The sequence below is a fragment of the Rhinolophus sinicus genome, chromosome 14, assembly GCF_057876585.1.
Source record: "Rhinolophus sinicus isolate RSI-liver-muscle chromosome 14, RSI-T2T, whole genome shotgun sequence".
Taxonomy (NCBI): Eukaryota; Metazoa; Chordata; class Mammalia; order Chiroptera; family Rhinolophidae; genus Rhinolophus; species Rhinolophus sinicus.
Genome location: NC_142514.1, coordinates 45,156,285 through 45,169,793, shown reverse-complemented (window position 1 = coordinate 45,169,793; position 13,509 = coordinate 45,156,285). Strand labels below are relative to the sequence as shown.

The following is a 13,509-nucleotide window of genomic DNA, read 5'->3' as shown; positions in this document are numbered from 1 at the left end:
GAAAGGCTTTAAGTCTAAAGCAACTGGGGAAGGGACCAAAAGTCATGCTTTTAACCTCAAAACAAAGGCTCATCTATAACCCACAAAGGGGAATAAGGAGTAACATATAAGTTTCTATGGTTTTATTATATGCCAAATGGGACTAAACATATAGTCTACCATCTTGATTTTTCTCAGCCATTACAATGAAAACAAAACAAAACAGTGAAATATACTTTGTTAAAAAAAAAGTGGCACTTATATCAGCCTTGCAAATAAACATAAGATGTTTGCTAACCCACAAAATATCACCCATGTGAGCCTCCCTCCCACAGGAGAAACCCTCACATTTCACTCTCCTAGGAATATACCATTAATTGCCCTCAGCATGTGTGAGTGGCTATTCACAAGTTAACTTTATAGCAATATTTAATTGAATGAATAGAACAATGTTGTGCTAATGAGGGTCAAATTGCCACCAGATGTTGCTTCTTTCTTTCTTTCTTTCTTTCTTTTTTTTAAATAAACACAGCTGTGTACATGCATGCATAGGCAATATAGAACTAATAGTGGGGGAGAAAAACGGTCCTAAGAAAACATTTGCAGGCAATAAAGGAGAGAAAAATCTAGGGATTAATAAATTTCCATCCCACCTTTCATTTTTATTTTGAACACCACATTAAAATACACTGAACTTGGTATTGGGAATATGCTGTACAGTACACATTATTGCCAAACAGTCATTATGAAACAGGGACTTTCTCCCAACGGGGACAGGGAGTGAGTCAGTCTGACAGGAAGTCATCAACAACCTGACTGTTGTGTGATGTCTTCCTCGAGGAGGTCCAGGAACCAGCTCTGAGTCTTCCAATCTCTAGCTGTACAAGCCCCTGTGCACACTTGGGAACACAAGAAAAGAACAGAAGTGAAAAACAGTAGCATTTATGTTCTAAATGATCACAGCAGAGCCTCCCCTCATCTCTGCAGCAAAGAATTGTAAATGAGTGATGAATGCAATGGGCAAAAAGGAAATTCAGTAATCAAAAAAACATACAAAATAACAAAAATGTATGAACTAAATGATATTCATTTCATGACTTCATGACTTCTTTAAAGAATTACATTTCAATTCACCTCTTTTCTCTCCCTTTCCCCTTCTAATAAGCAGTGAAATAACTAAGAAAAAGTGGTGAAAAGGAACACAGAAAAATCAAAGACAGAAGTAATCTACAAATACAAATAAATCCTCTCTTGAGTAATAATTGAGAATTGACTATATTAGGAAATCAGGATTTTAAAAGAAACAAAATCCATTTGTCTTTGCAAAAGCGTCCATGGCTATTTGTGAAACAGAATAAAATGCACCTGGTTGTAGTCGAATGGATATTTACAAGAATTTTTATTGACCAGTTTCTTCCAAAGGAGGTGGCAGAGACCCTTGGAAGTCAATTTTGCACCTTAGCATCTCCAGAGCTTCAGTGAGGACAGCTTGGGTGGCAGGAAAACCACTCAAGGAGTGTGTTATGACCTTGGGTATGCCATTCTACTTTTCGAACGTCACTTGTGAAATTGGAGGAATTGGTCTAGGTAGTCTTAACATTCCTTCAAGCAATAAAAGCTGTATTTGATGAAGCCCCAGTAATATGCTCCCTGACACAGCCTTAGAGAGAGGAGGATGAATTTTGTTACTCCAGGACAGCCCATCCCATCAAATGCATTTGGACTAAGACAACTGTAGATACTTGGAATTTTCACAAGTAGGAAAATATAGCTTAGAAATCCCAAAGTAGGGTTATTTTCAATCCTGCTAAGTCAATATAACAGCTTTCTTTTAAAGCTATTCCTGGTTGGCGAAAATAATCAGAGATTAGACCTCCGGTAAAAACTAGTGCCATTATAACATCCAACACATTTTACAACTAAGCTAGATCAGAACTGTTCCCACTGGACTTCGGTTGTGCCAGCAAGGCAGAAAGCAGCCTACGGACTCACCTTGAGGACAGTGGCCACTGTCTCTTGTGAGGCATTTCTCATGTCTTCTCCATTCACAGATAAGATCTGATCTCCCTGAATCAATCTCCCATCGAGGTCTGCGGCTCCACCTTTCACAATGTCAGAAATAAACACTCCGCTTCCATTTCTGTGAGTATCATAAAGCAGTGGTATTGGCACAATTTAATATTCCTTTATTCAATTTGAGATTACTGACATTCTACATAGATTCACTAAGTCCTAAAACTTGGAAGACGTGCCCTATGAAGCCATCTAATCCAATAATATCCACTAACTTCCCAAATGATAAACCTCAGAGTGCTCACCCTTTAAATAGTTTATGCCTATTTATGCTGCCTATTGTAATATTCATTTTTATTGGCCCAAGGGCATAATTTCTACAAGAGGATAATTTTAGTGAAATGAAATGGAAATTCACCTTAAAAAGTGGAGTTAAGTACTCTTAAAATGTACAGGTTATTTCCTCAGAGATCAGTTCAATTATTAGCATCTGATCTATTTCTAGTCTCTCACACTCCCTTTTCCTGACATTATTACGTTAAGGTTTGAATTGTATTGCTTTGATAAATAAATAAACGGATGTCTCAAAATTCAAGAGGTTAAAAAGGGAGACCTTGAAAAGTTTCCCTCTCACGTGTGTTCCCCAATCGCCAAGTTCCCTTCTCCTAGGTAACCAATGTTACCCTTCTTGGATATCTCCAAGAGACATTGTGTGTATACACAAGCAAATGCATGTGTGTGTAGTACACATATGTATGAATGGATATACATGCACATACACTCCTTTTTCCCTCCAGTTTTGTTTTCTTTACCTTTGCTTTTTTCACTTACTACACCTTGGCAATTGGTCTTGACTGGCACTGGAGCTTCCTCATTATTTATGCCTGCATACTATTCTATGGATGTTCTTTAATTTCACTTATCAGTTAATTATTGATGGACACGAGTTATTTCCATTTTTTAGATATTGCAAACAAGGTGCAATGAGTAACATATCTACAAGCATATATTTAGGATAAATTCCTAGTCATACAATTACTAGTTAAAGAATTGTGAATGTTGAGAGCTTATCTATTTGATCCTTTACAATGGAACTTTTTGTGTTAAGGAATGTAAATATTCCTTAAAACCTCAATCTGAAATACCGGTATTGTACTATTTCATCCATCTACTATGAGATAATAAAGTAAAAACCATTACTCTAAGTGGAATCTCCCAGGCACATGTATGTGTCACAAGAAGAAAGCAGACTCCAACATGGGCTCTAGCAGTTACTCTGCATCCAGATGTGCATTGATTTTGTTTAGAAATGTGAGTCTCCACTGTTTTGTTTTATAATGCATTTTCAGGGTGATGGTTTTATGGTGCTGAAGTAAAAAAAAAAATGAGACCATAAACGTACAGTACTTAGCACAATATCAGTGCTCAAAAATGGTAGTTAATATTTTTATTTTAATAACACCTTGGACTGCTGGAAGAAAGCTAGTCATCGGAGGTCTGTGAGGGCACATGATATAACACAGATAAAACGAACTCGAATTCTTTCTAAGAAGATGATTCACATCATTTAAGACCACATTGGAATGTTACCTGAAAACTCTGCGACCCTGTTGGAATAAATACACACTAGATATCTAAAGCCAGTAAAACATTGGAAGCGAGAATTGCAGTTTCGTATTACCTGTCTAATCAAATGCAAGAGAAATCTACTAATATTATCTGGAACAATTACTGTAATTCCCATCATATGGGTAAGTAGCATAGTCTTCAAAAGAACAGCCTAGCCACCAGGATCTACCTCCATTTTTGGTGCAAGTTATTATTTTTGGGACGTCTTTCTAATAGAAAACTACTGTGATGAAGAATGTATGTGTCCCTCAACTATGTCTACTCAACTAGTTTTAGTAACTCCTCAACTACTTTCACAGTATTAGATTAACATGGTACTCTATGGCAGAGCAATTTTCTTAACCCAAGATTGCATAAATCTATCTATTGATATTAGCTGTTTCTTGGGTATTGTTACTTTAATAAACCGTTGCAAGCCTCAGATCTAAGTGACTCCACCTTGAAAGAACCTTGCTGACTGTTCTTACTCTATATAGGAATAAGTCTGAACAGTCTAGGTTGATTTGGCTTAGAGTTTTATCTTGATATGACATATTTTTTGGGGGGAGTAAGATCTTGCTCAGAAATATGACCTGTGTTGTTCAAATATTTATAAATATGTTAATTTTAGAAATCATATTATTAGTTTATACTAGGCTTTATCTTTCAGTATTTATAGGCATTAGTCCCTAGACCTCTGAAAGAAAAAGGCCAATTAATCCTGACTTGCACAACATTTTTTTTTTTTTTACCGTTTCCCAACGATGCTCAGGCCCAGTCCTCGGCCGGCCTTCTTCTGCAGATCTACAGGGAAAATCTCCAAGTTTTCCTCGTCCCTGTAGTGCGCTTCATCTCTATACACCACCAGTCGCACCTTCTGGGGGGTCTGTCTCAGGGCTGTGATGGCTTCTTCATGGCTGGCGCTCCTCAGGTCAACCCCATTAACCTGGAACAATGGGCATCCAAGATGGGCTGCTGACAGCAGAGGCCTCTCAGCCTGCTCTGTCAGCTGGAGCTCCTTGATGCTGCCTGTTAAAAACCTCTAGAAATTTCCAGCTATTTCCAAAGCACACAGGGAGTGACAACTAGCAGTCGTAGCTGCTTCAAATGCAAAGGAGGTGACTCCCCCACCCCAAATAAGCATAGAGGGTGGGTTAGCACACATGATAATGCAATTTTGCATAGCTGTGAATTTTATTATGGAATCAACATGAGAGAAGGAGAGCAGGGACTAACTGGCTCATTTAATTGAGGTCAAAAGGGAAATAAATATTAGTACTTGGTCAGCATTTTTAGACTCAGTTTGCTTATTAAATTTGGCATCCTCACTTAATTGCTGACATCACGACTACTTCAGAACAGGTTGGAGGAAATGAGGGACCAGTACTTCCAACAGCGTCCAAGACCCCCTGAAGTCTCCTCATTTGAATCTGGATCTGAGTAAGCCCAGATAGGACCACACACGACACAGCAAACTGTATTGGAAACAGCACTGAGTAAAACCATGGCCCTGCTTCTGGTGAGTCATGTGAATTTGGGCAAGTCATGCCACCTCTGTGAGCCTCTAGTTCCTTGTTTGTTAAATGGAGATCATAGTCAACTTATTAATTTTTTACTTAACAAATACTTATGTAGTGCTTGTGTACTAGCACTTTATGAATATTTACTCATTTAATCCTTATACTAATTCTCGCAAACAGATATTATTACCATTTTACTTATGAGGAAACTGAGGCATGGAGAGGTTAAGTAACTTGATCAAGGTTGCACAGCGAGCAGGTGGAGGAGCCAAGATTTGAACCGGACTATCTTTCCAGACTACCTTTTTAGTCTCTATAGCATGCTGCCTCACAATTTCCTCTTAGAATGGGTTATTGGAGCCCCTGCCACAGAGAAAGCCAAGTACTGATGGTGGTTAGTGAATCTGACACAGGAAGAAATTGAGGCGCAGAGGAGTGCAGGACTCAGAAGAAAGGAGTCACAGGTCATTCCCTCAAGGTCACAGCTAAGAAAAGACTCAAACAAAGGGAAGGATGGGTCCAGGCCATGGCCAGGTAGATGGCAGAATGGAAGAGTTCCCTAACGATGCTGGTCCATCCGTGTGTGTCCTAGGCAGGTCAAGCCTATCTCTGGACTTCTAGTCCTTCGTTTATATAGTGAGGGGCTGGTCTGAAGTTTTTCTAATTCTAACATTCCAAAAACTAAGGACTCATGTCATAAAGCATGGTGACACAGAACGGAGAAAAGAGGAATAAACCCTTCTTGGAGAAGGTGACTTTTGAGCTGTTACTCAAAGTTGACTCTGTTAAGAAAATGTTTAGAAGGCTACTTTTTAAGCTACTTTTTCTTTCCTGGTATATCTTGGTGGGTTTGTGTACTCAATTAACTGTATCCAGAATAACAATGGTTAAGCACGGTTTCGGATATAGATGGACTTTGGTTTGAGTGCTGATTCTAACTTACTATGTGAAACCTTATGTAAATTACTCAAGCTAAGCTTCAATTGTATCATCTATGAATTGGACACAATAATGATAATAATATTGACTTAGTGTCAGGAGGGTTAAATGAAACAAACCCTGTAATGCATTCGGCACAGGGCTTGGCACACAGTTAAGCTTGATGTAAGTTCAAAGTTGATATTCTATAAGGAATCGAAGTAATTGCAATCAGGGCTGTTTTCTCTCAGCACCAGAAGTCACTGCGACTTTAGGTCCATTCTCACTGTTGGTGAGGTGAAACCACAGAACAAAGGGGAAAACAACATCTCTAGAAAATGTGGTCTGAGCTGATTATTTTCCTGTATTCCAATAGATGGCACACAAGACCACTTCTGTTACTCAGTTGGAAAAAAGTTACCTCCATGGATTGAAGGTGAATTCTAGAAGCCTCTAAAATACCTTTTTAAAAGGCCCTAACAATTATACTTTTAATCAAAAGCATTGTCATTAAGCTCTAATATTACAAAGGCAATTTGTACTAAATTCTAGCATCAAGATGCCTGCTCAAATCAAAGCCATTTGCTGTCAATTCAAAGTTTTGATTTCCTCCTCTGCTTATCAAGAGATGCCACTAAATGCACAATACTCATAAGAAAAATATCGCTGTATGGCTAGAATATTGTGGGGTGATGTATTACCTTAAGCACTACATGCGTTATTTAGAACATTGATTGGAGAAGGGTAAGGGTGGAAAAACCAGGGCTCCTTATTTGAGAAGAAGGGCTACAGGAAGTCACAGTTGTCACTGGGAATGTATCGGGTCCCTTGGGTAGGACGGGCAAGTGGAAAGGTGGGTGAACCACTGCTTTGGAAGGAAAGAATAACAAAAGTAGGGCAGCAGTTCCTCATTATTTTAATCCACAGGGAAAACCAGGCATCCGCTTTCTACCCTTCCTGTTCCCCCACATAAAAATAGAGGGAACAATGGGAGTAGAGGTAGGGTAAGAGGAGGAACTGACCCTGAAAGGAGAACCAGAAAGAAGACAGTCTATGCTAATGACAGAATCATAAATCTTACCATGTTAAAATATTATTTGACTATATATTTGTAAATAAAATCTGGCTGGTCCTAAGCTGAACATGAGGATAGTATTAAAGCCATGGAAGACCAGCCTGCACAATGTAGAGGGCCCTTATGAACAGAAAGGCCACTGTTTGGAAATGAACTGATGTAGAGTTGCCTTGTTTCATGGTCTCAAAATATACCACACCAAAGCTGGTATGTCTTCTTCTCAAGACCACCTGCAGGCCACAGGCTGATTATGCACTGGCATGCATCTGTACTTAGCAACCACAATTAGAACCAGTTGAAATGTGGGGTCTAAAGCTGCTTAGAAAGGAAACATGTTGCTTGACCAAACGAAGAGCTACGTTCATTGACTAAATACACGTTATGCTCTTATGGACTAGATCCTGTCTGGGGGAAGAGAAGAGCCTGTCCTGCTCATCTTTAAGGAGAAGTGGAGACTATCCATCCATGTTGGGTAATATAATTCGGCTAGATGCCAGGAGATGGTTTATTTGACCTTTCAAATAAGATCTCTTTCCACTTAAAACAAATTTGCTTTCTTCATGTTAACCTGTCCTGAGTGTTCACTTGTACCTGAATATACTTTATGGAAGAGAACAGTTTCAGCTGAGGGTCTATCCAACACAAATAGATATAGTTAAACTTTTTTATTGAGGTATAATTGTTATAAAATAAACAGATTTGAAGTGTATAATTTATACTCTTAATTTATGTGGATTTACACCTGTGCAACCATTGTCACAATCAAGATAATGCACATATTCAGTTTCAAGTAACAATTACAGAATAATTTGTTGGCTTACAAATCATCTAAATATCAAGGCATGTATGCATCTGTACCCTTTTGAATATTCAATTTACTCATTTTATACAGCCAATTGTGATACGACCTGTTAATTAGAAAAGCTGGGGAGAAAAAAAAAATACCCTAAAACTCCTGACCGTTAAAAAATGTTGTTGTATGTTAAAGCAGTCAAGCCAATTCCCAAAGAGGCCTTACTTATTTTTCTAACCTCATACACTTGTACCTTAATGAATGTACTGGGAATATGTCCTAAATCCAATGATAAAGCACAGTAAAGCTTGCAGAGAAATCCTATAACTTGCCCTGAATTTAATTTGCAGTCAGCCTGGCCTCTCTTTTAACTCCTTCTTCCCTATATTTTCTGCCCTTAATTATATCTCTGGTTTCATCTTGGGAGGCAGACTCGAACCACCAAAGGGAAAAATAAAATACTATGATGTCATTCATAATGTGCTATATTAAAGTTGCAAAGCAAAAATGCACATGCCCACCATAAAATGTTAACTATTCAATTAAATTCATCCAATGAAAGAAATAAATGTTGCCTAAAGGTTTCACACCATTGAAAAAGCTCTTTAGTTCCACCTACCAGAACGCCTGGCATTGACTTTCTATTCATCCGTTCCCCTTTTCAGACACTGCCTGCCTTGGCACTTTTTAAAAGGCTTTAACGCCTTTGCTAAATGAGAGTCCATTTGAAAGAGGCAAGTTAAGCATTTCAATTTTTAATAAGTATCATACACCACCTAAAGGGAAAAGAGTCTACATTTTCATCAACTAGAAAACAAAAGTGGCAAGGCATGAATTTCCATCTGACTTAAAGATTTATTAGGAGTAAGAAAATAACACTTAAAAGCTGCAGTAACATCTTTAAGACATCAGGTGTCCATGTTTATGTATATGTGCTTTTAGGAGAGAATTTTAGAAGGTATTATGGAGAGGCAAAAAAAAAAAAAACAAACCTAAATGTAATACTACACAGTCTCATTTGACATTAAGATTATAAAACCATAAGTTGTACGTTTCCCTTTAATTAAAAAGTTTTAGATTGATAGATTTAGATTGATAATCTGTCATGATTCTAATGACAGTTATTCAATGTACATTAAAAACAGAAAAAAACATAAGGTACATGTTTTCTTAAATGGGAAATAAGTGAAGATATAGTTAAGTAGAATATAGTGAATAGATAAATTGACTTTGTGGATTAAAGTCAGGAAAGGAACCATATTTACTGGTATAAAATAAAATTCATAATCATATACCTCTAATATCTGGTCACCAGCCCAAAGTCTTCCATCTCTAGCTGCTGCTCCTTCCTCATAGACTTCATGTATAACTATAGCATCCTAGAAAAAACAAATTCTTATTAATTTTCAAGAACCACAAATGCTTCCTTAAGCAAACCACCAAACCATAGGCAGCAGCCCATAATTCGCAATTTGCTAATAATGTGATATTTTATTTGACCTAAAAATAAACAAAATACACAGTTATGGCATATTCAGAAGTATAATAAATTTTTCCTAAGTTTATGATTTCATTCCTTTAGGCCTGGCTTTGCCTAATATTTCAAGTTAAACTTCCCTCATATGTTTTACTGTTAACCCTGTACATTGCTGCTGTGTATGAACTTGAGGTGAACTATGTGTCATTCTTATTTATATTTTATGGTATATTTTGAAACATGGTTTCAGGTGTTTATTGGTATTCAAGGATTTGGCATAGATGTGTGGCCCGATAACGGGGTTTGTCAGGCCTCATTACTTGGGCAATGAAAGAAAAGAACTTAGTGGAATGAAGTGGTTCTGGAGGGCAGAGCACGGAGTAGGGGAGAGAGCATTCACGGACATAAGAGTAAGATAAGACAGCAGTGGATTTGAATCCTGACTCTGTCATTGTGTAATTTTGGGCAAATCAACTCCTGAACTCAGCATTCTGAGCCTTAAAATCAGGACAATAGCTTAGGTAGGTAAACTTTGGTTGAGGAAAGTGTTTTACGGTTCGTGAATTAAAAAATAATGTGTATCTCTTCAAATTAATAATCTTAACTTTATCATAAAACTAATATGGACCAATGTAAAGGACGCAAGCAATACCGTGGGGCATAAAAAACAGAGAGAGACTGTCTCCCACACCAGGCCCTCAGCAACACTCCGCAGAGACAACTACCACTAACAGTTTCATCAGGATCCCTCCAGACAATTTACATCTACACAACCAAGTATTTATACATTTTAGAGAGAACATTTAAAAAATATTTGTGTTTGTTTTTGTTCACACAATTTCCCCCCTCGTGTTGAGCATAGTCAAGCTTTGAAATTTTTTGCCTTGGGGACTTTTGTGGAGCTGACAACTGAAGTAACCAGAAGTCATTGGTTCTTTCTGTTGTTTATAAAACTGACAGGCACTGAAAAGATAGCGTTGAATGGATTATGCTAGGTGTCTTGGGGGGCTGCTGGAAGAAAGAGCTTTTGAGTGGAGGCTAGACACACAGATCTGCGGGTACCATGAAAAGTGAGGAATTGAGTTCTGCCTTGTCCAGTGCCCTCCCATTCTCCGCTCCCTCCCTCCCCAGTAAACACAGAGGTTTCAAGACCCCACAGGCAATGGTCTGGGGTGGGGGGGAATGGGCTCTATGTATAATGATCCTACCTTGCAAGGAGTCCTGTGTCCCAAGCACTGGGGCCTGGAAGCAGCAGGACTTCTGGTCTTGAAGAGATCATGTAGGCTCGGGTATATATGGGCTGGATGATTACCAGGGTGACCTGGTGGCAATGACGGTAGGGGCCTACGAATGCCTGGGATCTTCGTGAAGAGAACAGAACCCTGAGAGTTCATGAGCCACCAAAATGACTATGGCTGAATTATGCCTTAGTCCAGAAGTATGGAGCCTCAGAATTAGAATTAAATTAACATTAAGTAAACAAAGAAATGATTTCTTGCAAAACTATAACAAGACAAAAAAAAAATCCAAACCAAATTTATTTCCTTAAAAAAAAAAAAAAAAAAAAAAGAGCCCTACGCAAATTCTGGAGTAGAGAAGCAATAAAAGAAAAGAAGAGGTCTATAACCATATGACCCATCTGGATTCCAAATATCTTTACAATATTCAATATTTTTCATTTTATCACCACACAGCTCTGAAAATATTCTTTATTATAGCAATTAGAGAGGCAGCCCCCAAGAGCCAGGAAAGGTTCCTTTATCCGGACAATTTACATTTCAGATTCTGTACCAGCAATAGATTTAGACCGTTCTTTGTTGTAACTGACTTAGGAAACTGCCAGACCCAGGGAGTATTTCCACTGCCCAGAGTTTGTTCCTCTGAACTGTTTCAGGGGAATGATTTTGAGGAAACTCGCTGGGTCGGTGGCTTCAGGTGGTCCCAACAACACTGCCAAGATGATACCAAGGGACATTTTTATGAAGCTTTTAGGAGAAACTAATGCAAGCTCCTGGGAATACCCTGTGAGATACCAGGTTTCACAGTTTGGTGGTCAAACACTCCATCCTCACTGGCTGGGGAGAATCAGACTGCACTCAGACTACACATGGTTTTTTACAGGGCTTCATTTTCAGCATAAACTCCTTTGATCTTGGAACATTACAAAGGTCAAACGGGAAACTTCTCTCTTCATTCATACTCACAAGGAAGGAAAAGACCTCATAAAGTTTTTATTCCATAAAAGTAGCCTGAATTCTTCGATATTTTCTGGGTGCTCAATGAACTATATACATAAAATAAATATACTGTTAATAGTCTCAAATAAATGCCGAGCTCACTGCCAATGATCTGGTTTTGGTCTGTGAGTCTTTCTGTATGAAAAACTCCCCATTTATTTCTTTCGTTTTGCTTGAGTACTGCTCTGATTTCTCTTCAAGTTATCAGGGAAAATACAAGAAAACATGAGACACTCTAGCTGATCAATAGCACTTCTTACCACAAGTGCCGTGTGCAAAAAGTGTTCTACGAAACTGGCTCTGGGCAGCTGCATTAACCGGAGGTGACAGAGGTGAGAGGTGGGGACCAACCGTTCAATGAGAAATGTGGGCTGGTCAGTGGAAAGAAAAATGGATTTGATTTATTCTTCAAAAGCTATATAGTTCATTAAGTAGGACAGAATAGTAAAGAAGATAACTAGTTTGGGCTGTATTAAGCATCTATTGACAAGGCTATGTAAAAATTTTACTTCTTGCTTTGGAAAAATTGTGATTAGATGAAATAATGGGTCATGAACAAAAGACTGACTTTTATTATTTTAAATAAAATTTAGACATTGCTTCACCTTGGAAAACTTCAGTGACTATGTCTAACAATACCAATGACTTCTTTTAAAACTCATCAATCTATTTCAGAAGCAGGCAAGTGAATCTCTTGCTTGGGAGTGGGTTGCTGTCTTCTGCTGAGGAGAAGCTGTAGAGACAAATGATTATGAGCTAAGTCTCTGGAGTCAGACTTCTCCGCCCAAATCCTGGCCCTGCTACTTCTCTGGCCACAGGCCTTGGAAAGACTGTTAACCTCTCCAGGCCTTAGTGTCCTCATTTTATATGGTTTTAACAATATTATTTACACAAGAGGCTTTATGTACAGTTCCAGCACATAGTCAGGAAGCAGCAACATCTCATTTATTTAACATCTATGTGCCAAAGATGCCATACACTGTCCATTTGTGCCATTTAATCCACATAACAACTAAGCAAGTTCATTATTATTAGTCTCATTTACACCTGGGGAAACAGAGGCTGAGAAGAGTTCAGATTTGACTAGCTCTTTGCAGCTTCTAAGTAGGAGAGATTAAATTTCAACCCAGGATTGTTTAATACCAAAGCCTGTGTCCCTACCACTATAACAAGCTTCTCATCTGTTTTGAATATTTTATTTTGCACTTGTGTAAAAGCGAACTTAGGATTTTCCATATGGCATCAATTCTGTTGAAATATTGTCTCCTCAACTCCATAGCAAAAACCTTGAGGGCATGAGCTGATCAGTTTATAGAGAGTGAACAAAAAGACGGCTTGTGGAAGTGAAAATGGAAGCCTCTGGCTTAATGAGGTGGGGTGATGATCTATGGATGTCACTTGCTGGTGTTGGTACATGATTAGGGGTTCACACTACACAAAGCCTGATGGGTAGGCCCTCTCTCCACCCCAACACAGAGTCTCTCTTAATTCCATTTGTCATTCTTCTCTCTTTCTTTCCTTCCTTTTAGCTTTTCAGTCTTGTTTCTGTGCACCCATATTATTCATTGGATCATTTTTTTTTTTTCCTACAGGAGGGTTATAAAACATTACAGTAGATAAAAGTGATAAACTGGTGTTGAAAATAAAAAGCTGTTCAGTCCAAAACAGATTTCTCTTAATTAATGTCATAGATTTGAGAATCATTTATAGATGACCAACTATAACCAAAACTAACTTCCTCTTAGTAGTTGTGTGATTTTCACCAGAACAATAGAAATATAAGTAAGACAGTCTGTTCATTTACTGCCTGAGGCAAGACTAACATTTTCCCTCTGGATACTCTAAATTACTCATTTGACTTGCCAATTCTAGAGCAAGAGAAGAATTTA

General features: G+C 38.2%; 1 protein-coding gene across 8 annotated transcripts in view; it reads right to left on the bottom strand.

The window, feature by feature from the left end:
- PATJ (PATJ crumbs cell polarity complex component) overlaps window positions 1-13,509 on the bottom strand; it is a 301,329-nt gene that overhangs the window by 30,550 nt on the left and 257,270 nt on the right. For 7 of the 8 annotated variants that reach the window (XM_019731220.3, XM_074334813.2, XM_074334816.2 and 4 more), the window contains 4 exons: window positions 9,202-9,285; window positions 4,353-4,546; window positions 1,972-2,119; window positions 792-878 (listed from right to left, as the gene is read on the bottom strand). In XM_019731220.3, the coding sequence (XP_019586779.3) occupies window positions 792-878; window positions 1,972-2,119; window positions 4,353-4,546; window positions 9,202-9,285 (513 nt within the window). The remainder of the gene's footprint in view (window positions 1-791; window positions 879-1,971; window positions 2,120-4,352; window positions 4,547-9,201; window positions 9,286-13,509) is intronic. The other variant, XM_074334815.2, reaches the window with a different exon arrangement.